The 24345-nt window shown below is 39.4% G+C and overlaps 1 protein-coding gene across 2 annotated transcripts in view; it reads right to left on the reverse strand.

Annotated features, from left to right (window-relative positions):
- The window catches only part of LOC135472232 (structural maintenance of chromosomes protein 5-like), a 39316-nt gene that overhangs the window by 12218 nt on the left and 2753 nt on the right, over positions 1 to 24345 (reverse strand). For both annotated transcript variants that reach the window (XM_064751630.1, XM_064751631.1), the window contains exons 4-20: positions 23083 to 23182; positions 22082 to 22207; positions 20566 to 20778; positions 18659 to 18820; positions 13367 to 13438; positions 12857 to 12918; positions 10792 to 10867; positions 10155 to 10272; positions 9561 to 9715; positions 8572 to 8780; positions 7701 to 7884; positions 7137 to 7195; positions 6260 to 6326; positions 5518 to 5619; positions 4592 to 4659; positions 3689 to 3812; positions 2563 to 2685 (exon numbers count right to left, since the gene is read on the reverse strand). In XM_064751630.1, the coding sequence (XP_064607700.1) occupies positions 2563 to 2685; positions 3689 to 3812; positions 4592 to 4659; positions 5518 to 5619; positions 6260 to 6326; positions 7137 to 7195; positions 7701 to 7884; positions 8572 to 8780; positions 9561 to 9715; positions 10155 to 10272; positions 10792 to 10867; positions 12857 to 12918; positions 13367 to 13438; positions 18659 to 18820; positions 20566 to 20778; positions 22082 to 22207; positions 23083 to 23182 (2020 nt within the window). The remainder of the gene's footprint in view (positions 1 to 2562; positions 2686 to 3688; positions 3813 to 4591; positions 4660 to 5517; positions 5620 to 6259; positions 6327 to 7136; positions 7196 to 7700; positions 7885 to 8571; positions 8781 to 9560; positions 9716 to 10154; positions 10273 to 10791; positions 10868 to 12856; positions 12919 to 13366; positions 13439 to 18658; positions 18821 to 20565; positions 20779 to 22081; positions 22208 to 23082; positions 23183 to 24345) is intronic.

Here is a 24345-nt window from a genome sequence, read left to right on the forward strand (position 1 = left end):
GTAAACATCAGGGAAATGATTTCTAGGAAAGCAATGGGTCAACACAACATCTGGTTGAAGAAGAACTCAAAGTAATGATCAGTAATTTGGGTAATACCAGTCAAATAAGGGCATAATTGAATCCAGAACTATCGACAAATCCACAAATCGCATAAATTTCCAATTTGACAATCAAATGCCCCCGAGCTATACTGGGTTTATTTCAAAGCTTTCGTTTGATGACACACCATCATCTTCTCCGCTGACAAATAATACCAGCTAGAACATTATAATTTGTGATATGAAATCAGGTCTACATGCCTTTGTCATTAAGCTCCAAATTTAGCCGATTAGCTCTGCACATATATTACTAAAGACGTTATTTCCATCTACAATGTCAAAATAGTGATGAACAAGCCAATGAACAAATCCCCAAATCTCAAGGACTATTCATTTAAACTTCAAAACATATATGGTGAGGACTGACCACTTAGTTTTGGAGATGTCATGCAAACAAGGTCAGGATGAATGCTGGACAGCAAAAACACAATACACTTCATGACAATAATAAAATCTTCTTTATGCAAATGATGTTGCTATCCTTGTCAAGAGACGGAAGCCTGACACACACATTGTAAATGGCTAAATCTCAGACTACCCTCAATACTCGTACCTGCTAACTGAGACACACTGTTAACGGTCTCTCAGAGTTTAATAGTAAAAGTTAATGCCCCTGATGACTGGGGAGGTGGTGACATCGGCTTCCACAGTCCGTGCAACATACGTTTGTGAGAACTGTGGGTCATTAAAGAAAGGAAAATGTGCCACTACAAATGCATTGTGGACTTTTATGATATCAAGTAATACAGTGAAAGTAAGCAGGTAGATCAGTGAAGTCTCCCGCGAAGGGCATACCACGGGTGACATCGCCATGCCACAGCCCAGCTGGGGTAGAGGCCTACCCTGGCCTATACAGCCAGCCTTTCCTGACAGCTTGTACAAGGCAACTCATGATGTGATTTTTCAGTATATGCGGTTGTTTAAAAAAAGAAAAAAGATAAAAGTATTGATACCGTAACATCAATCTAGTCAAAATATACCTTTGCTATTTCCCTTCCCAAAACACTTACTATGCCGTTTTCCATGTGGTGATCTACAAACTATGTTATCCAATATTTACAGTTGATGGTTGTGTTGAATTATTTACAGGGAAGCATTCACCACCCTACCGCATTAGGTTTTATATTCACAGGAGTGTCTTCAATCTACCGACCCCTTGTCTTCCTCCCCACTCGTGTATGAGGTGCATACAACAATGGAACATGGATGATTGTTGTTTGATCATTAAATAATAATACTGTCTTACATATGTGGATAAAAACACCAGCTCTGAGGAGTACCTTTTGCTGTGAATGGCACAGAAAATATATAAACATATATATGCTCGCTCAGAAAACAAAGTTCAAGTGCTCAGATCCAATTGAAAAGATGAAAGGCCTGATTTCCCAGTTCCCCAATGAGAATACAAATCATGTAGATTTCATCTGGCACCTGCAGGTCTTGGACATGCGAGGCTCTGGAAGATCCAGACGCAACACGATACAGACCATTTGTTCAATGTCCTAATAAATGTCTACATTAAAGAGAAGAATTGTCAAACTCCAATGTGTATTTATCTACTAATCACTCAAAAGGTATGCTCAAAAGTTACGAATGATGCACAGTATGACAAGGCCTCTGTAAATGCATTACAAGGTACCTCAACACCCATCCCTCGGAAACATCAGTTTATTCAGACTTCAGTTAAACTGAAGTATCTTGACAAACTCCTCAGCTGAACATGAGTGAGACAAAATATGCACTGTGTATGTGGATTACAAAAATCAAGACCCCATGCACAACACCCGCTACAGGCACTGGTTTTACAAATTGCTATCAGATAACAAACTCACAACAAACAGCATGATTAAAAATATTGATAATACATTTTTAAGGAGCTTTCCCAAATCACTGGCGGGCTTACAGGTGCATACAATGGTTAATGAACCAACGATTACCTACTGTGACAAAACTTTTGAACCAGGTTTTATCTTTAATGTGGCAATAAAAGCTTTTAAACAAAGCTTGATCAGCAGGAGCCAACACCAGACAACTCTGGCCAAATCAAGAGTCCCAAGAATGGACAGGAACTACTTACATTTGTATTTTTAATTAGATTCCAAGCCAAAATTTCCTCGCAATTGAATGAACATGCATAACGCAATACAGAATTTAACACTGAGTGCACTTCGAGACTCGCAGGTAGGCTATAAAACCTCCACAACTCTCCAAATCTGGTATGTCTTGAAACAGGTTGTTGGCATGATTGAAAAACAGCCGTCCAATCACACAAAAAGTTAAATCTTTTCAAAATCTGGCAGTGTCTTTCTCTGTCTTGCCAAGTGGGTGAGGCTCACTGAGGTGTGACGGAGATGTGAACTACTGTCACGAGTGTACGACTTAAGACAACAGCCCTTGCAAGGCAACAAGGTATACATTTTCTAAAAATGCGTCTGAATTTATTGACAACGTATGGTACTTTACCTCTAGATTTTGCAGGCTTTGGGACTGGTCAGATATTAAGGTCTCTATATCAGTTGTCTCCTTCTTGGCGAGGGCGTGTGCCAGGCTGAGGCGAACCCTGGCCATCCCCAGCTCAAAACAGTGCTGAAAACACAAGGATAAGATATTCACAAACTTACTGGGTAATGAAGCCTAGGGTACAGAGTACACAAACTTACTGGGTAATGAAGCATAGGATACAGAGTACACAAACTTACTGGGTAATGAAGCCTAGGGTACAGAGTACACAAACTTACTGGGTAATGAAGCATAGGATACAGAGTACACAAACTTACTGGGTAATGAAGCATAGGATACAGAGTACACAAACTTACTGGGTAATGAAGCCTAGGGTACAGAGTACACAAACTTACTGGGTAATGAAGCATAGGATACAGAGTACACAAACTTACTGGGTAATGAAGCCTAGGATACAGAGTACACAAACTTACTGAGTAATGAAGCCTAGGATACAGAGTACACAAACTTACTGAGTAATGAAGCCTAGAATACAGAGTACACAAACTCACTGAGTAATAAAGCCTAGGTTACAGAGTACACAGGCTTACGATGCCGGGTACACAACCTCTCTTTACACTGGGTAGATGTAAGGACAAGCCATGCAGAACTATGTACTCATCCAAGAAATACCAAAATGTCTCCAAATACTGTAAGTCTAATGAAGGAGTATTTTCTGTAATCTTTGTAATGTGAAAATTTTTCTTTTCCTTTTTTAACATTATAAGCGAAGAAGGCCACAATTTTCACTGTATATCCACAAAGACAATGAATGCTGTTGATTACTCAGATAATTGTATTTTAAATAACTTTGACAGATAACACTGTAGAAAGTGGAAAACATGGGGGAAAAACAAACAGAAAAAACATAAACAATTCAATATCGGCATCTAAGGTGCTTAATCACAAAGGGGTAGACAATGTATCCATATGTTTTTATGAATGTCACCAACTTCCACACTGCTTTCCAAGAATCCTGATCAAGAATTTAAGAGAAACTGGCAAGAGAGGAAAGGTGAATATAACTTGAGATCTATGCTAACTACATGTTATGTGCTGCAAAAGCACTCATTTAACACCTGTCATTTACCTTTGTTTGATCTTTTAAGACCTGAAGATGCTGACATTTCTTAACAGTAATCTGCCGTATTTTATCTGCTGCTTTCCGTTTCTCGCCTTCCATGTCCAGCCCCTCCTTTTCCTTCCGTGAGATGCTGCGTTAAAGAAAATCAAAGTGTAAGCCATATTTACAGGTGACAGAAGGCAACAAACATGCTGTACACATACTTATCAATAACCAATCATCTAGACCAAACATGAATTGATTTATTTGATTTGTTTTTATGCCGTCCTCAAGAATATTTCACTTATACGACGGCGTCAAGCATTATGGTGGCAGGAAACAGGGCAGAACCTGGGGAGAAACCCATGACTATCCACAGGTTGGTGGCAGGCCCCAAACATGAAAATGACTGATTTAAGGTCATATGAGTTCAACTAAAGCACACTTAATACCACAAACACCTGACTATAATCAGCCAGATACATGTACAATATAGTGTTCTGAATATGGCAACAGTACTGTGCACTCTAAGACCATCACAAACAATATGTTTGTTGGGTGTAACCTGATTAAACCTCCAAACAAAAGGCCACCATCCCCTTCCTCCCCCATTCTAAATTTTTAGTCAGCTTTTATTAGAAACTTTCTGTTTTCTTTAGGCGCTTCCTTTAAAAGACCTACAGGTTTCATTAGCCAGATTACATGTGAGAGGAAAACATTCCCTACTGATTTACCTCTACCCTTGTTTTGCGACAAGGTTAGGTTATGCCCAACAAATAATTTTTCAAGGATTGCCTCACCTGCAAGATCTCACCAAGGCTATTAAAGCACTTGCAATAATAACTCATTAACCAAGTTCTTACTGACATTTAAATTGTCACATTCAGTGTCATGGTACACGTTCATAGACTGAAACTAACGCAAACATACCTCTGTTTTTTGGTTTCAATCTGTGATAATAATGTCCTTTTTCTGTCTTTCTGTTTACTCAGCTCTTTCTACAAAGACAAAAAAAACAAAACAAAACAAAACATGAATACTATCAGAAGATAATTATGAACACTTTTTATCTTACCTGATACCATTTAATGCTCATAATACAATTTCAGATTATTACCTGCTTGCAGAGAGCCATTTTTGATAGTTTCAGAATCAAGTGCCAAATTTACTGCTCAACCTACATGTGCCATGCATGACATTAGTGGAAACCAAGTGGTCTCTAACAAACTTCATCAAAGACCACAGTCTGTAAGATCATAAGATTTATTAAAAAGTTCACAAAAGAGCCAAATATTTAGAAAGAACCCATTGATTTCTCCAGTGATCTAGTGATTTTAACCTTTTCCCTATAGTGTTTAATTTCTGTCTAATAAAATAATTACTATACACTGGAGCCTCCTCAAACTGACCATGCTTGTGATCAGTTTAAACAGCTTACATACTAACAGTTTTTGTAGTGCCAAGTTTATAGTATTATCAGCTTGGAAGTATCAAAACTGACATCTTACAGACTTAGGCATAACTTTACTTGGGGTTTGAACTTGGGTCATCTCCTTGGCATCAACCTGTCTTAAGTACCTTTACCCAGACCATTGCAGAGTTGTAAACAGTTAAACAGTTGTTTAATGGATAATACTTTACCGATATTCATCAGGATACAATGTTTGAAGTGAGCTTGATATACACGTATCTGGTGACTGGCTTCTACATGTAACTGACATGGTATCATATGCTTAATCTGATTGTTCACAGTCTTGTTTACTAAACTCGTGTTCCTGTGTCGAAAATTTGTTCTTGAGATATCAAACATAGACAAAGAAAAAATTCCCATTTCTTCACAGCATCGTTTGACTTACCTTCTCATTTCTCAGTTGGTTCAGCCTAGTGTCCAGCTCTCTTGAATCCTGCTGGAGTTTGCTGTATTTCTGTTCTGCAGCTTGCAGAGTTGTTTGACAGTCCTGAAAATAGTAAAAAAAAAAAAAAAATACACAACATTACACAATGACTTATCTTCGATGTGATGCAACCAGCTTTATGTGCAAATGTTTGATAATTTATTACACCACACTTTTCTTGGCGTAAAAAACAAATTCACCGTATCATTAAGGATGTAAAAAGAACAAGGTGTGCAGAAAGAAAATGTGCTGCTCCTAAAAGAAGTCCAAAAGGAAAAACAAGCTCAATAAATAGCTATTTCATAAGTATGGGGACAAGTGGTTGCATGGTTTTGACACACTACAGTTTTTTTAATCAATGAATGCGTGCTTGGGGTTTAACATCGTACTTATTAATATTCCAGTCATATGATAACGATAAATCATTAGGTGTGTGTACAGATATTGTGTCTTCTTGTGGCAGTCTGAGTACATGCCACCGAAGTGCTGCCAACACTGAAGTATCTTGACGAAGACACCAGACATGATCCAACTCAGGGTTTGATCGCCTTAATTATGGCTTTAAGAAGATTTATTAAGTGAAATACAACCCAAGTTACTTTTGATGTAATAACTCTTTGGTATGACCTGACCTGGCTACAGGTTTTGCATGATTTACATTATGGCGCAGGCAAGGTACACTACATGAACGTGTTCCACCTGCCTGTATGCTTTGCTGTAATCTGGCTATCCTCTGGTTGTCCAAAGCTACTGTTAGCAGGGACGGCTTTCTGAAACACAAACAATAAACCATGACAGAACTGGAGAACTACACTAAATTTCTCCCATCACTAACTTGGCCATTTTTCCTGATTCTGAAAGATCTAATGATTTTAGAAATGTGTTCGCTTGAAACATGGGATGATATTCTACTACAAAATAGAAAGCTTCAGCACCAAAACTAATATTTTCTGATATTTATCTGCCTCTAAAAATGCACTTTTGTTGGCGAAATATGAGGTCATTTAGGGTACATTTATATACTGTACACATCATCAGTTTTCTATGGTAGTTTCTGGTTTGTTAGGCATTGTCAGGTTCCATGTTTTGTGAAAAAAGAACACTGAAAACACAGATATCTATACGTAGTTACAATAGAGGCATAATTCTCACCACATACACCATTTACTTAATTCATTAAGTTTTAATGCACTCACATTGTACAGCAACTATGGCATGCCAAAAAATCTGGAGGATTCCCTTTCTGTGGTTCAGGTGATAACAATGAGTTAAACTTTTATCAAATTAAATGTTTATGCAGTTCTAAATAATATTTAAGTTATATGATAGCAATGAGGTTTACAGGTGAATGACGCCGTCAATACTCAAGTGGACAGCCCCATGCCTCATCAGGTAACCAACAAACCTCCTGATGACAGGCTGCGTCAAAGCCAAGGCGAGCTGGAATTAAACTGGCTAACTAAAAGGGCAAATGGTCAAAGCTGAGGTAGGGTGGAGTGCTCCCCTACATATAATGCCTTCGAGGCAGAACTATGACCAAGCTCACAAGAAATGGGTTTCGGACATAAAACGATGCTTACTTGAGCTGTGTATTCCTCCTCGCAAGTTCCCCATCATACTTTGAGCGTCGGATTGCATACTACAACACAAGCACGTGACCAAAAATTAGGGTTTACTGGTCATTTTCACTGGTGAAACAAAGCATATTTTCTCTCAGCAGTCCTGGCTAAAACTGATTAGGGAGATCCCTTACAGGCCACAAAACGCATTTTTTGTATGTTCATATATTGAAACGTTTCATATACTCCTTCAAAGTCACAAGAAGGAGGGTTGAAAACTGCTTGCCAACTACTTTCTCACAGCAAGGCCTGGTTACTATCCAATCAACGATATTACAGAATAGTTTCTGACACAACACATCTTAGCTCTTCCTAAATCTGTCATGAGAAGTTGAAGATAACAAACTAACAAAAAAGGCTGCACATTTTGTATCTTATTGGCAGTGTAGAGAATTCTAAATGTAGACAAATGGTTATTGGCAGTTTAAATGTACACCTATGGTTATTGGCATTGTAACTGTACACACCTAGATAGTGGCTGTGTAAATGTACACATCTGATTATTGGCAGCGTATATGTACACACCTGATTATTGGCAGTGTAGAAGGAGGTGAGGCGTGGGTTTTCCTGGATAACTCTCTCCACCATAGCCTTGGTCTTCTCTGTACCAATCATGATGGAGTGGACATGGTACTGAAGACACAGGTACCTCATGATGGCCTCTGGGCATTCAATCATGTCCTTCAGGTAGCAACGGAAACCGTACTTCCTGAAATGTGACACGTCTTTGATGTGTTGTGTACAAAATGGCAACGTTCATTTATCAACTTTCAATACACTGTAATTCTGTTTTCGTGCATCTGTCTCTTCAGACAACCCAATATTTTATCTTGTGCATAAAAAAATCTAAAGTCTTTTTGATAAGCGAAAGTGTTTACATGAACAAAAAGGTTGATCATTGACAGTCTAATGTGATCTGTTTATCAGAAATGTGTCAATGAACACAACTACATGTTCTCTAAATCCTAGACAAATTCTATCACAGATATATTGCATATTTTTGCATTGTAGAGGAATTTTATTTAACCTGTAGGGTTGTTTCATATTTTTTGTTCATATGTGAACATACCTGAACAATACAGTTTGGTCTTAAAAATCTTTGGAATTATTTAAAATTTCATCTCAAGTTATTCTTTATCGATCAAAAATGTCGAGGATTTAAGGTGGATGGTGTTTGGAATGTGCCACAGCTGAATTATGATACAATTTCCTTAGCTGAAAAACGGCACAAAGAAAAGCACTGCATGAGAATGTGTCAGGGTGATGCAGAGCCTTTGAAAATGTTCGCTCTGTGTAAAATCTATGACTGCCTGGTGTCCTTGTAATCCTCAAGTGCTCAGGTGCACGTACAGTGTATGACAGAGTTACTTACACCTGCCACGACATTCATGCATACCTGAAGTCCTCCAGCCTGAAGGCAGGCTTGAATGAAGAAAGAGGCTGTGACGGCATACTGATTGCGTTTACTTTCAGTTTCTGTTCATCCCTCATCACATCCATGAACAGGTTCAAATCCTCTGACTCCTCGCAAACAAACGCCCGGATATCGTTAAAGGACACATGAGACTCAATGTACTTGGCATCGCTGGCATCTTTGACATTTACCTGTATGAAGACATTGAAAGAAGAGTCACATGATAATTAATGATCTCACTGTTAAAGATCACAGATCCCTTCAACTCTGGTAAACACTTACAGGGAAATCCCAATGATGAAGTTAGATCACTGTTACAATTTAAATAAGGGAATATGTTGAAAAATTATTGTTATAAATGTTTAGTGGAATGACTTCACATGATTCTTAAGCTGGAACTCTATATGCCACATAATATGTTTTCTACGCATATGCTTTAAACAAATACATGTAGGTGGCGATCAGGTAAAGCAACAACAACAGAAACCAGGAAAGTTTTTCACTTCTTAGGAAGTTTAATAAAATTATCAGTTTCGGTTAGATGTTTGCAACCATGACCAACTGTCCCCTCAAAGTAAAATGATGTCATCAGTTAATAGTTTGCTTGTCACATATTGAATCTGAAGCTGCATCTGCATTTGCATGCTCAACTTTGTGGCTATTTATGCTTTTTCTAACTGACTAATTAGAACCACAAATGAAAATGGGTAATGGATAAAAACCAAGTATTACTAGCAGCCTGCTTGGGTGTACAGAGACCTATGAGGCTGATTCCATCAAACCATTTCCGCCTTAAGTCAATATCTGAAACCCGATTTTAGAGGCTTTTTTTGCGTAATTTAAGGTTTCGAAAACCTCATAAATGTTATTCTAATACAAATGTATCAAACTTCCTGCATCAAAAACCATACTGAAAAAGTTTTAAACATTGAAATAAATTGAAAATAGCTTTGCTCAATTGGCTCCAGTACCGTAAGTATCATTGGCTCATGGATAGTGGCCTTAAAGCGGTGCTTATTAGCCCTCAGCCAGATGACAGCCTCATAGGTGTGACGGTGGCACTGACGAAGGAGTTCCAGACGCCGATTGCTGACATTTTGTAGCTGCTGAAGTTCCCTCTGATAACCTGTGACAAAGATTTACTTATTCATATATTTTGGTGCTAACGGTTGTTTAATAACATAATTAATAGTTTCCACTAATACCACAGTGATCAATTATGTGGGTGGAGTGCCCGTATTAAACCTACAATTTCTGACAATGGAGACAAAATCGCTTGCCGACAAAACTGTTCAAAGTGTGATGAATTTGAACAGCAAGTTTGTTCAAATGATTTACATGCAGTCCTACAAATACCAAAACCCATCCTAACCATTTTGGTTTAGCCTGAGCTTTTCCCACATTGAACGGCCCTAAAATCCTGAAAGTTACCACCAGCCTCTCAATTCAAACACATCTGAACAAATCAATGAACGATTATGGCTTTACACCACTGGAACAGTATTAATTTATTTGATTTATTTCATTGTTGTTTAGTGTTTTCACTTATACAGGTATTGACTTACCATACATTTCCTGACGACCACTCTCTACCTCTCCTTGAATAGTATTTGCCGCCTGCTGGTTATGAGTAAGACTTGCATTGATTGCTCTGGCTTCTTGATTGACTTTGTCAATGGCGGGCTGGACAGAGATGACAGGGAAGATAAACACTGATATAACCAGAGATATGATTGTAGTCAGGAAAAAAAAAAAATGGATTTATCAAACAGGGTCATCACCAATTACAAAGCACAATTATTGGATACTGTACCGTCAAGGGCAGGAACAAAATGTGTTTTCTTTTGAATAAAGATTTGAGTTATGGATTTGTAAAAAAAAAAACAAAACAGAAATCTGTAATTTGTGCCAGAATAACATGATCCCCACTGAACCATGGGCACACATATAAAAACAGAGTCAATTCACAGCTGACTACACAAGATTTGATTACTGTTGGTGGTCTGCATACTGATGGCACAACAAACGCGACCTGTTATTATCAGATCATTCCACAGCAATTTCACAGTTGTAAATATGACAATAACTTGACTGTTGTTAAAACATCAAGACTGATACATGTATCCAAAAATATGACTGGTTTTGCCAAATCAAAAACCTTATTAAAACAGAAAAAAATCTGGATGAAATTTAACTCCATACCTGTATATCTTCTCCATGAGATGAAGATGCCAGTTCATTTTCTAATGCTCCAAGCTGTCGTCTGAGGTCATGCAGTCTGATCAAAGATAGAGAAATACATGAGATGTTTGAACCAATAAATAAGTAAATACATTTACCAGGATTGACAATCATCTGTACAAACAAAGACAATCTTCTGAACTGTAACAATGGTACATCGAAGTTAACAATTTTCATCATAGGCTATTGCTTGGACTATTAGACGGAAAATACCTTCTTCATTAGAGAGTCAATGTGACGTCACCATGCTCTCGATAATGGAGACGTGCTGAAGTTGTGTCAAGATGAAGTTTTGCTAAACTTTTCCTGGGTTGAAAAAAAATCTAAAAAAATATTTAATGCCGGTTTAAGATACTTTGAATGGTAGTCTTTCAGTGGACATAAACATTAGTCAGCTGCTATCTTTCATTTTAACGTTTTTTTGCCAAGAGACACATTTTGCTAGATTCCGATTGATTGATTGATTTATTCACCCCCACTATAGGGCCACTATACAGAGTGTGAAGCTTGATTCACTCATTCACTCCGAAGCGTGGCTCAGGTCGCATGCAGAGCACTCTGTCTCAACCCAAGGTGTGGGTATATCCGTCCGGCCAATAGGATCTCATTTCCTGAGGAGCAGCTAAACCCGCATATGACACCACTTCTCATTGGGTGCATAGTTTGCTTTCAAATGTCTTGTTCAAGTACAAATCAATCAAAACACACCTGTCTTGATGTCTTAGGCTTGTATTTACTAGTATTCTTGCAGTTTTTATTGGCTTGAATGCCTAACCACAACAAAAATTAGAGCCTGTTTTTTGAAGTCGCACACACTTGAGTGTCAACATGTCTTCATTGGCCGAGTCCAGCGAAGAAGAGGATTGTTTAGGCTTCACAACCGACGACAGACCGACTGTTGCCAGGGAATGTGACACTGAATCAGATATTAGTGTATCAGAAAATGAATCTGATGACGATGACATTATTTTGTTTTGTGTTTATCATTTATTCTGAAAGGAGTGTGTAGGTCTGACCTGAATATCACCAACCAATGATTCTGTCACGCTGTGTCACGTGATAGAATCTAAGGCAACTACTGACCAATGAACGACAAATGTATTTGGCGGCAAAATGTTTTTGAATTTTTGCGTAGCTGAAGTGAGAAAACGACTGACTATAGTACGGTTCTATTCAACACTTCAACAAACCCACAATAAATAACTGGTTTCTCTGTATTTTCTCAAAGTTTGATGACTTAGAAATACAATACTTTTATTCTGAAAAGGATGGGTTATGTACAGGAATTCGGGTATCATCACCTCCAAAAATTGTGATACTTTTCGATGGTGTCGCATTTTCTGTGAATGTTTAGTTCGATAATCCCATTTTATAGATGTCTTTATGAATGTCCACAACTGCACTAATATTTTACAAGATTACCTAGAATAAACATAAATCACAAAAATCCACCCAGCTTTAGAATGCTAAAATAGAAAAATGTTCTGTGTTACTCGCTGTTACAGTGTAAGCTCACACAGAGGCGAGTACTGCCGTTGAGGCTGATCGCTGAGGCCTACTCAGGCGGAAGGCAGGCACGGCTACAGCCCGCCGCTGTACTGGCGACTGCAGTGGGCTGTCGGAGTCAATGAGTTAATTCCCTGTTAGAAAAACTTAAGTTTAAGAGTATCCTATTAGTGTCTGTAAGTACTACTGAAAGTGTCAACAAACCAAGCTTTAGGTTAACTACAGTAATTCTTTTTTTTTTCATAGTTTCTTGCTGAGAATCCAGATCTTGATTACTGGAACTTTGATTTACTGTTTTACATTTGATTTACATTTTTTGGGAAATGGATTCCTTGATTCCCATTAAAAATGAATGCTGTATATGTATGCATTTGAGAGAAATCTGACTGTCAAACTGATGCTTCCTTACTGTCCAACATTACACGTAAATTTTTTTTTCTAAGAGCCTTATAAACCATTATACCAAACTCTATTTCATGTGGAATGAGCAATCATAAAACTGGGATTCCAGTCAACTCACAATTTCTTCCTTGTTACCTCCTCTTGCTGTCTGAACTTCAACTCCTCATACACTTCCAGCACCTAAAAAACCAATCAGAGTGTTGTAATTACTGTTACAACCAGCTACATTATTACTTATTCTCCAGCTGTTACAAATATGACAACCGTTAATCAAACACGCCTTTGTTTGATTATGTATATGTGCATGTATGTATGTGTGCTTGTGTGGCAGGGTGAGTCTTCGAATCCACAGTGTTGCTGCCACTGAAGAATCTTGCCAAAGACACCAGACACCAGACATGACACCCCACCCAGTCACATACTCACACCAGGTAAACCAGTCATCTTTCTGTGCTCTAACCTGTCAGTGCTGAGAGCAAAACGAGGCAGCAGCAAGTGCCATTTTAAAAGTATTTAATATGTTCTTCGACTGTGATTTGCTTGTAATAAGTTCATGAAAGACTGACTTGACTGTAACTACCATCGCAACTTATGTTTTCCAGGCCAGAATGAGCGTAAACAAAGTTACCTTGTCTGACTCCGCTTCAATCTGGTTACTCTTCTCATGAGCCTGGGTAGCATGTCCCTTAACTTTGTCCACCTGAAACAGACAAAAAGAGACAACTGTACAAAAAAATAGAGCCCAAGGGCTGTGAAGTGGGTCTACTGCCCTTCTATTTTTATTTTCTTGTAACTAATGACCAATTGTCTTCTAGTACAATGCAATGGTCTTCTTCACCCACAAAAGGCCTATAAGTTATTCTGTTTGTTATGGAGGACCTGGCCCCACCTCATCATGACATGACTTTAAAGAGAATGCATTACACCAGAAGGTCGTATTGTAATATACTCTCAGATTGTAGACATTTTCCTTTATTTTTTTCTGAAGTCATTGCCATTTCCATTTGTTCAGTTAGTGTAAGCCTGAAAATCTAGTCTAGCATGAATTATCTGTACCACTGCCATATGTGGCAACAGATCAAGGCAACATATCATAATACAATACATTTTGGTCCTTACATTTTATAGATGTATTTCAACAGCACAAATATGGCAAGGACACATAAAATACATGTACAAATATGGCAAGGACACATAAAATACATGTACAAATATGGCAAGGACACATAAAATACATGTACAATCTGTCAACCTTTTTTCCCCCCCAATATTTTCAGGATAATATCCAAATGTTGATCACATATAGCAAATGTACTTAACAGCCCATTCCACAATTTAATAGATAAGTTCTTCAATGGACCATGAAGAACTTTGTATAAGTTTGTTGACATTCACACAATTAGAAAGATTGACCAATGGGTACTAACCCAAGGAGTCAAGCAGTGCTACAGATAATCTTCAAAGGTAGTATGGTACTCCATACTTTTCCAACAGAGGGATAAGGTCTACTGGGTGAGCCTACCGCAGTACACATTTTAAAAAAATACTCAACGCATAACTATTTGGGGTCCCCAGCAATACACCTGGAAAGTGTGAAGTTGATTGAGTGAAGGGGGTTGAGAAAATGGAAAGACATACGTGTGAATACATGTATAGGCCTACTTAGACATACAGGTACAGGGAGTCTTGTAGTTACATGTAGGAATTACAACTTGTCACAACATTCTACAATAAATGAATTATTTCAGTTCTTCCTCATGAGGAATGAATCTGAATGATGCCCACAGACCTGCATTTATTTATTACACCACAACCATGTCAGACTGTAGGCCTACTGGGTTTATTCCAATAACTCACTCAATGACAACTTTACCGTTTCCTTTTGTTTTGATAGCAGGGGTTATTTCACTCTATGGTAACTTGCCTAATACGACTGGTAATTTTTTTTTACATGTCAAAACATTTCTGTATACACAAACAGCTGCCTTTTTCTGATCAAAACATGATATGCTTTTTATGAGAAATCCAAATGTATGCATTTGGGAGCATACCTTGGGAGCGATATTAAGATGATTTCATGCAGTACAGTGGCAGAACTTACTGTATAGTAACCCAAAGGACCATTTTTTTAGCCCTTGCTACATCTTCTTCATGGCAAACACTAGAGAATGTCACAAATACAAATATCACCATAGTCATTCTTAACGACTGTGCGTACATGAGCCTTTGCTGTAACCTTCAGTCCCTGACAACTAACACATTGTGGAGAGCGTCGCGCACATAAACTTCTTTGGAGATATACTTTCCATTTTGAAAGGACTGTTTGCTTTAAATCTTGCACGCAAGCTATAGCTTTCAGGAATTAAGGCATACACACAAATTGGCATGCATATTCAGTACACTCTGTTTTAATTTTAGAAGCATATCATATAAATTTTTAGCGTATTTACACCTGCATGTCCCTTATCTGTAGCACTGGAGTCAATTGGCATACCTGCCGTCTGATAACTTCCACAATGTTTATTTTCACCAGTGTGATGACTAACAAAGCACTCGATTGCTATAAGGTAGGCCTAAATATTATCAGGAGCTGTTAAATACATGAGGTAGGCTACCTTCCATGGTGTAAATCTTTTCGCTACATACACTATCACAGGCAATCAAGGTACGGACTGGTATGTGACATTTACCCTCACGATCCTCAAAATAGTGCAAGCACATCAGACAACCTTTTGTGGCATGAAACTAAACGAATAATAAACGAAAGCACAACACCAAACATAATCAAAATATTATTCAATGCATAATCATAACATATAAATCCCAACAAAACAATCATGAAAGGTAATATATGCCCATAACACACAGTTTATTTCGTTAAGCGCGCTGATATGTCTTACTTGGGTCAAACCACTTTCAGCAAATTTCTTCACATTTTTTCATGCCTCTATAATGTGCCTCTGGCGATTCTCACCAATAGACCCATTAAAATTTTATGACATACAACTGCTTCTAAAAATGATGACAGGCGAGAGTGATCAGCCCCCAGCTGTGCAGAAATCCCCAGGTCTGGCTGCTAGTCCTTGCCACGTGGGGTAAACTCCCCAGGCATGGACTGAGAGAATGGAGATCATACACCCACTAGTCCATCATTAAAACAGTCATTAAAACGTTGTCTGCTGTGTGTAGCAAGACACTGTTCTCAAGGTTGGGTTTGTCGGGTTTTTTTTTTTGACCCATGAAATAACCCCGTCGGTCACTTCCGCAGAGTCTGAGTTGGGGGCAGCATGACAGATTAGCTATTAGCTCTTCACCTCCCCCCCATTAAACTTCAGAGAAGGCTTAGGTTGCTAATCTGCATCCAGGATTTTAAAGTCACGTCCTTCTTTGATAAAAAAAAATGACAAAGCAGAGAGAAGGCCAGGCTCCAAAATCTGTCTAGACCCTCGGCCTTGAAGTTAGTGCCTCTAATAATATAAAATCCATTGTTTAGATCAGCAAAAAACGTTTATGTAAAAAATATGACAGACATTACCATAATATTGAGCTTTGCAGTGCATTTAATTTTTGGATAAATTTGAGTGGTTTTGTCCTAGTTTTGGTGGCACAACCCCAAAGACAGGAGCAAAAACACAATCCATTATATCCACCTGGGATAGGCGTTTGTAAGCGCATATTCACAGTTCTACATGTCTGGTGATTTCTGTAGGATTCTCAATGGAGAAGTCTGCACTTCTGTCGGGCATTGTTGCCTCTGGACTGGTATCTGCTGTTTCATGTCACCTTGTAGACTTAATTTTCTTAAACAACGAATCAAGTGTCTGATTATTTTCTTCTTTCAGCTTTTTCACATATCCCCACCTTGCAGCCTTGCCATGTTTTCGGCTACCTGGCCTGGCAGCACCTTTCTGCCCACCATTATTGCGCCATTCGTTCAAAGCAGCACTCTCCTGATCAGTGGTTTTCACCAATTTTCACACATTGTTTCTAAGGCTAACTTCCATGTGGAGATTTTAGCAGCGCCACTGAGTGGACAAAAAGGTGCTTTGGCTTTTTAAAAAAATCAGTCCTTTGATATTTAAATTCCCTTCTCACGGACCCAGAAAGGCCCTAGATCTAACCCTGAGGGTCAACTACATTACTTTACAGCGAGGCTTAAAGATTTCTCGACCAGTCACAGCTTTATTTTTACTCATGAATTAAAGTGAATAAAGCATCAAGAAACAATTGTAACAAACTGTATTACTTCTCAGGTCGACAGACTAAATTTGCGGGTTACACTTGCTGGCATCAATTAAAAGGGCGAATGCTTAATTGTTCAGGTTGGAGGTTGCCTGGTGATAGCATTATCCCGGGAACAGTGTTGTCTGCTCATAGCCCCATAAATAAATTTAACATTTCAGCATACAAAGGTATTTCAGAGATATAGCCCTGATTGGTAAGTATCAGTTGTCAAGCTCTCGTAAAATAGCAGTCGAGTTTGCAACATCGCACACACATGTTATTTCATTACAATCGAAACTCTTCTCTCATTTCCTGCCTTATCAAGCCGGGTACCTTCAGATCAGCCCAGAAAACACATTTCTGCAAAGTTTCCTAAACTAGATATACCATGTGTTCTAACCTCGTGCAATTACCATCCACTCGACTGAGAATTCAGAGTCACGTTTGCATAGATGTCTACAGGTAACAGACAGCTTACCGATTTCAACACTGACCAATCAGACGCATTTATTTTCATTGACCCGCCCCTTGGAATAGTCACAAATGTGAAATCTATCGCTGAATCTAGACTAGCAGACGAAAGTCCATTAATTTACATACATCCACGTGCCCAGTGAAATGCATTTACAGCCATTAGTCATGTATTTCAGTGGTTTACATAACACACGTAACCCACTTACAGTGAGTAGAATAAACAAAAAATAGGCCTGCTCTGAATTATCTCCCATGTTACACAACAGGGACTATGACATAACGCAAGATAAGTTTTTGAGGCGTGAAATGAGAAGTGGGGCCTCGTCTATTAAAGCATACAGTATGTAGGTTATGCCACAACCATGACAAATATTATCTAACTAACACAGTGTACAAAAAAACCCCTAATATCAGCCTTTAAGAGTCACAGAAATGTCAGGAGATCTTAAATGAAGTAAATTTTTTTCAGCTTAAGAGTTTGCTGAAGCCATTTACTGTATTTAACTAGAGCCAGAATTTTAAAATCATCTAAGAACAGATCTGAAAAATACATAACATCCTAGGCTTTCCAAATAAGTTTACAAAAGTAAAATGTCTTAAAGCTAGGTCTCCAAATTTCTAATGGCGCTTTAACTCCGAAACTTGCCATTAGCCATTCTCCAAGGTCTCATCTAAGCACGGCTTACTCCTAAAACCGCCCCTTTTAACGGGAGAGTGACATTAAGGCAAGTAATTCTGTGTAGCCCTTTTGCCAAAGCATCAGGTGTTCGGATCGAGTCTCTGCTGTGATTGACACGTCTTCTAATCTATGTTGAAAACTTCAAATTGCGTGAAAATGCATTTTCTTACTCTAACAAGGGCAAACCTGTACAGCTGAACCTGACTGCAGTAAGTCAGAGCAGTGAAGTGTTGCATTTATATTTGTAAAACAGCTTCTAAAATGCATATGGATATTTATTTACTTACGTCTAGACACATATTCGTCATTCAGTGATGTTTTGAAAGACGTCCACGCTTATCAATGTAGGCCTATTTGTTCCTGGTCCAACGTCTAACCCTGATCCGCCTGTTTTGGCACAGCATACTCTCGCAGACCGTACATGAAACATGCATGCTGGTAGAAGATATGTAGTGATGGTACTAGGACTAACATTATGTTGCTCACTTTTTGTTTTTGTCACATGTATGCAAAATCCTGTGAACACACAAGTAGATTACTTACCAGCTTCACCATTTCATTGTGGAGTTTTTTCACTTTACTCTCTGCCTCTTCCAGTTTCTGCTTTAAGGGTCTGAACTCTCTTTGAGCTTTCCGTAACTCTTCTGACATTGCGTCTTTCTTGAGCTTCTCAGCCTGATAATGCCTTCTTTGCTCCTCGTATTCCTGTGAACAGTTCAAATTTCTGCAGGTCACGAAGAAAAAAACATTCATTCTGAGTTGTTATCTGACCACAAGATATAGAAAATTTCTGACAGTTAAAAGAAATATCCATAATTGGTAGCCGTATGTACAAGGTGTGAGCCCAAAGCTCAGGTGAGACATGAGTGGAAATCCATGCAGAACAAGGTGTGAGACAAAAGCTCAGGTGAGACGTGGCTGGAAATCCATGCAGCATGAGATGTGAGTCAATAGCTCAGGTGAGACGTGGCTGGAAATCCATGCAGCACGAGATGTGCGGCAAAGCTCAGGTGAGACATGACTGGAAATCCATGCAGCACGAGATGTGAGTCAATAGCTCAGGTGAGACATGACTGGAAATCCATGCAGCACAAGATGTGAGTCAATAGCTCAGGTGAGACGTGGCTGGATATCCATGCAGCACGAGATGTGAGTCAAAAGCTCAGGTAAGACACAACTGGACATCCATGCAGCACAAGGTGTGAGACAAAAGCTCGGGTGAGACATGACTGGAAATCCATGCAGCACATGATGTGAGTCAATAGCCCAGGTGAGACATGACTGGATATCCATGTAGCACGAGATGCGACTCAAAAGCTCAGGTGAGACATGACTGGATATCCATGCTGCACAAGGTGTGAGACAAAAGCTCGGGTGAGACATGACTGAAAACCCATACAAAATGTGAGACATAACTGAGACACATGTACACAGGGCGAGATAAAAGCTCAATGAGATATACATGTAACTGAGAACCCACAAGGTGTGAGACAAAAGCTCAGATGAGACATGAGTGGAAACCCACATCAGACAAAAGCTCAGGTGAGATATACATGTAACTGAGAACCCACAAGGTGCGATACAAAAGCTCAGATGAGACATGAGTGGAAACCCACATCAGACAAAAGCTCAAATGAGATATACATGTAAATGAGAACCCACAAGGTGCGATACAAAAGCTCAGATGAGACATGAGTGGAAACCCACATCAGACAAAAGCTCAAGTGAGATATACATGTAACTGAGAGCCCACAAGGTGTGAGACAAAAGCTCAGATGAGACATGAGTGGAAACCCACATCAGACAAAAGCTCAGGTGAGATATACATGTAACTGAGAACCCACAAGCTGCGATACAAAAGCTCAGATGAGACATGAGTGGAAACCCACATCAGACAAAAGCTCAAGTGAGATATACATGTAACTGAGAACCCACAAGGTGTGAGACAAAAGCTCAGATGAGACATGACTGGGAACCCATGTCAGACAGTTACAGGCCAATCAGCTTGCCAAGTTACTGACTCACTTCCACATGTGACGCACAGATATGTTCACTGTATTGGAGGAAGACAAGTAGTCCTGTCGAGTAAACATGCAGAGGAACTTCCCTCTCCATGGCCAGGTTTGAACACAAGACATCTGTCCTTGCTATTCACCACTCATTCACAACGGACTCCTTGGAACTTCACTGCAAGGTCTAGGACAAGGGCTCACCTGAGACACTACCGGAACCTCCATACCGTATCACTTCTAAATAATACTTTTATCTTCGACTTGTTTATAAGACTTCTATAAAAATTTCAGTCTAGCTGCACTTTAGAATGGAACACATCTCTTACATGTAAACGTCAATATACATGTATCTGACTTTCCAGTTGCTTAGTCTTGTATCCATATTATCAATGAATCAAAAAGGTGACTTTAATGATGGCAACTAAATGCTACACTGACCACCCAAGGCTTTTTCATCTCAAGTAACTTGATTTTCTCAAGGTGGCGCTGTCGTTCTTCGTAATTTTTGACCTCGTGCTCCAGGTGTGAGTTCTTTTGGACCTCCTGTTCCACTCGCTGAAAAAGGTTGTTGTATCCCAGCTCCAAGTTCCGCGAATCATTCCGAGTATGTTTCAGCTTTTGGTGATTTTCATACATCTCTGGCGTGCCTACCTGTGAACAGATTATCACATGTATGTATAATTTTATATGTATGCCACCAACAACCAGCTTCCCACTTCATATTCCTTTCTTCATTTGTCTAGGCTTTACTTCGGCACTCAAGTATTAAGTTTATGGGTGGAGGCGACTGGGCGGGTCCTCGACTAAGTTCCTGCTGTTCTACAGTTACAGGCCAACCAGCTTGCTACAGAGCAAAGCTTGAGTAGAATACACATAAGTCACTGCCGTTCTACAATTACAGGCCAACCAGCTTGCTACAGAGCAAAGCTTGAGTAGAATACATGTAAGTCACTGCTGTTCTACACTTACAGGTCAACCAGCTTGCTACAGAGCAAAGCTTGAGTAGAATACATGTAAGTCACTGCTGTTCTACAGTTACAGGCCAACCACCATGCTACAGAGCAAAGCTTGAGTAGAATACATGTAAGTCACTTCTGTTCTACAATTGCAGGCCAACCAGCTTGCTAAAGAGTAAAGTTTGAGTAGAATACACAATTCACTGCCGTTCTACAATTACAGGCCAACCAGCTTGCTACAGAGAATACATGTAAGTCACTGCTGTTTTACAATTACAGGCCACCCAGCCTGCTACAGAGCAAAGCTTGAGTAGAATACATGTAAGTCACTGCCGTTCTACAGTTACAGGCCACCCAGCCTGCTACAGAGCAAAGCTTGAGTAGAATACATGTAAGTCACTGCTGTTCGACAGTTACAGGCCAATCAGCTTGCTACAGCTCAGAGCTTGAGTAGAATAAGTCAAAAAATGCCCTTTCATATTACAAACACTAAAAAAAAAAAAAACTAATGGAGTTCCATATATCAGGCTACAGTCCACAATTAATGTTTTCGGGTTGGGAAGGGTGAATGAAATCCCATGCTCTTTCCAGATATATTTTTTTTTTGCTCCTTTGGGCTACCCTTTTTCATTTTTTTCTGCTTATTAAGTCGTATGATTTTGTAGCAGAGGTTTCATTCTAAGTATTTTTTGTGTGTTTTCCAATGAATGGTGGCAGATGCACACTAGCCAAAAGCAGTGTTTCACCGGTATCTGTTTGTTTGGGTTTGACCCGAATCAGCTGTTTGTCTGTCAACCTCTATCAGGAATTTGAGTTGTGTCGGGGATGAGGATTATCAGGCCCAGAGCTTTGGGGGCTCACACATTTAAGGACAGTGTTGTGAGGCCAAAACTTAACATGTAAGTAAATGGAAAATTAATTGTGGGCTGTGGTCATATATCACACACTCTTCCAAAAGTCCAACAGTTAACAGACACAGAATTAATGAGATGACTGACTGCTTTCTCTGTGTTTTCAAGCAGTTCTTGCTGGGTCATCTTGGCAAAATCCGCCACCTTTTCTTGAGGTAAAAATTGACACAAATTTCCCAGCTGAATGTTCAGTCTTGAAACAGTCTCTTCAACCTGAGAAGAAGAAAAACAAGTGGGGTTTTGATGAATATATTTATTTCTTTTCACAGACTGATATTTCATTATAACTTCATTATTTGATTGGTATTTTACACCTTTACTCAAGAATATTTCACTTGAACGACAGCGACCAGCATTATGGATGGAGGAGAGGGGCCAGATTCCTATTACCAACCGCAGGTTGCTGGCAGACCTTCCCACAAACATGTACGGCCAGAGAGGAAGCCAACATAAGCTAGACTCTAGCCACCTTGGACACGGAGGCCCCTCCCCAAATTATAAGTATGTATATTATTGTATGTCTCAGTGAACTGTAAATCACTTATTATGTGATCACACTCCTAACTGCTGCAAATGTAATATTATTGGCTGTGACCAAGTAGGTCTATAAGTCAGTCGTTCTCTCTCTCAGTATGATGGTTGGTCAAATTTTGCACGAACACAAAGCGTCATCAATCGCAGACGTATAGCCACAAACATGACAAACGACTGACAACCCTCTAGCATAACTGCTATACTCAACGTCTTATCTGCCTGATTCAACGTTGTAAGGAGTATTACAAAGTCATACCAGGAAAATTTTACGGAAACCGCCAAAGATTTTGTTTCTGAAGACTCTCCAGCTACATGTATAGAGGTTAATTAGTGTTATTTATTGTAAATCCTTTTGAACCATGGTCTCAGCTCTGATCACTAGGATTTCTGTCATATTTTAATATTTCTACCCAGTTCCAATTGAGACAGAGTAGCACTTTTACTGAGGGGGTCTGAGTGCAAAAAAAAAGAAATCTGATTTGGGGGTCATATCAGCTATTGTGAATTCCTGCTTGTTCTGTTTCAAGTGTGAAGCATAGAAAGGCAACACTCACTGTTCTATGTGCGGCTCCCCTGCCATTCACCATCCAATTTGATGTGTTATTCTTGAATATCTGTCGCTGGATGATATAATTTTCCCCATCTGGATTAAATCTTAAAAGACAGAAGAAATATACAGCAACGTTATAATAGAGAAATAAATTATAGGAAATGTGAATGTGTCATCGTACCCTCAGTACACACCCTGAGAATGTCTCATGTCTGCAGCCCAGTCCAAATGTGAATGTGCTATTATACCCACAGTACATACCCTGAGAATGTCTCACGTCTGCATGCCAGTTCAAATGTCAATGTGGCATTGTACCCTCAGTACATACCCTAAGAATGTCTTGTTTTCAGGCCAGTCTATATGTCCATGTTCCATCATACCCTCAGTACATACCCTGAGCCTGTCTCACATCTGCATGCCAGTTCAAATGTGAACGTGCCATCATACCTTCAGTACAAAACCTGAGAATGTCTCATGTTTGCAGGCCAGTCCAAATGTCCATGTGCCATCATACCCTCAGTACATACTCTGAGAATGTCTCATGTTTCCAGGCCAGTCCAAATGTCCATGTGGCATTGTACCCTCAGTACATACCCTGAGAATGTCTTGTTTCCAGGCCAGTCCAAATGTCCATGTTCCATCATACCCTCAGTACATACCCTGAGAATGTCTCACATCTGCATGCCAGTTCAAATGTGAACGTGCCATCATACCCTCAGCACAAAACCTGAGAATGTCTCATGTTTGCAGGCCAGTCCAAATGTCCATGTGCCATCATACCCTCAGTACATACTCTGAGAATGTCTCCTGTTTCCAGGCCAGTCCAAATGTCCATGTGCAATCATACCCTCAGTACAAAACCTGAGAATGTCTCATGTTTGCAGGCCAGTCCAAATGTCCATGTGCTATCATACCCTCAGTACAAAACCTGAGAATGTCTCATGTTTGCAGGCCAGTCCAAATGTCCATGTGCCATCACACCCTCCGTACAAAACCTGAGAATGTCTCATGTTTGCAGGCCAGTCTAAATGTCCATGTGCCATCATACCCTCAGTACAAAACCTGAGAATGTCTCATGTTTGCAGGCCAGTCCAAATGTCCATGTGCCATCATACCCTCAGTACAAAACCTGAGAATGTCTCATGTTTGCAGGCCAGTCCAAATGTCCATGTGCCATCATACCCTCAGTACAAAACCTGAGAATGTCTCATGTTTGCAGGCCAGTCCAAATGTCCATGTGCCATCACACCCTCAGTACATACTCTGA

The sequence above is a fragment of the Liolophura sinensis genome, chromosome 8 (genome assembly GCF_032854445.1).
Source record: "Liolophura sinensis isolate JHLJ2023 chromosome 8, CUHK_Ljap_v2, whole genome shotgun sequence".
NCBI classification, from domain to species: domain Eukaryota; kingdom Metazoa; phylum Mollusca; class Polyplacophora; order Chitonida; family Chitonidae; genus Liolophura; species Liolophura sinensis.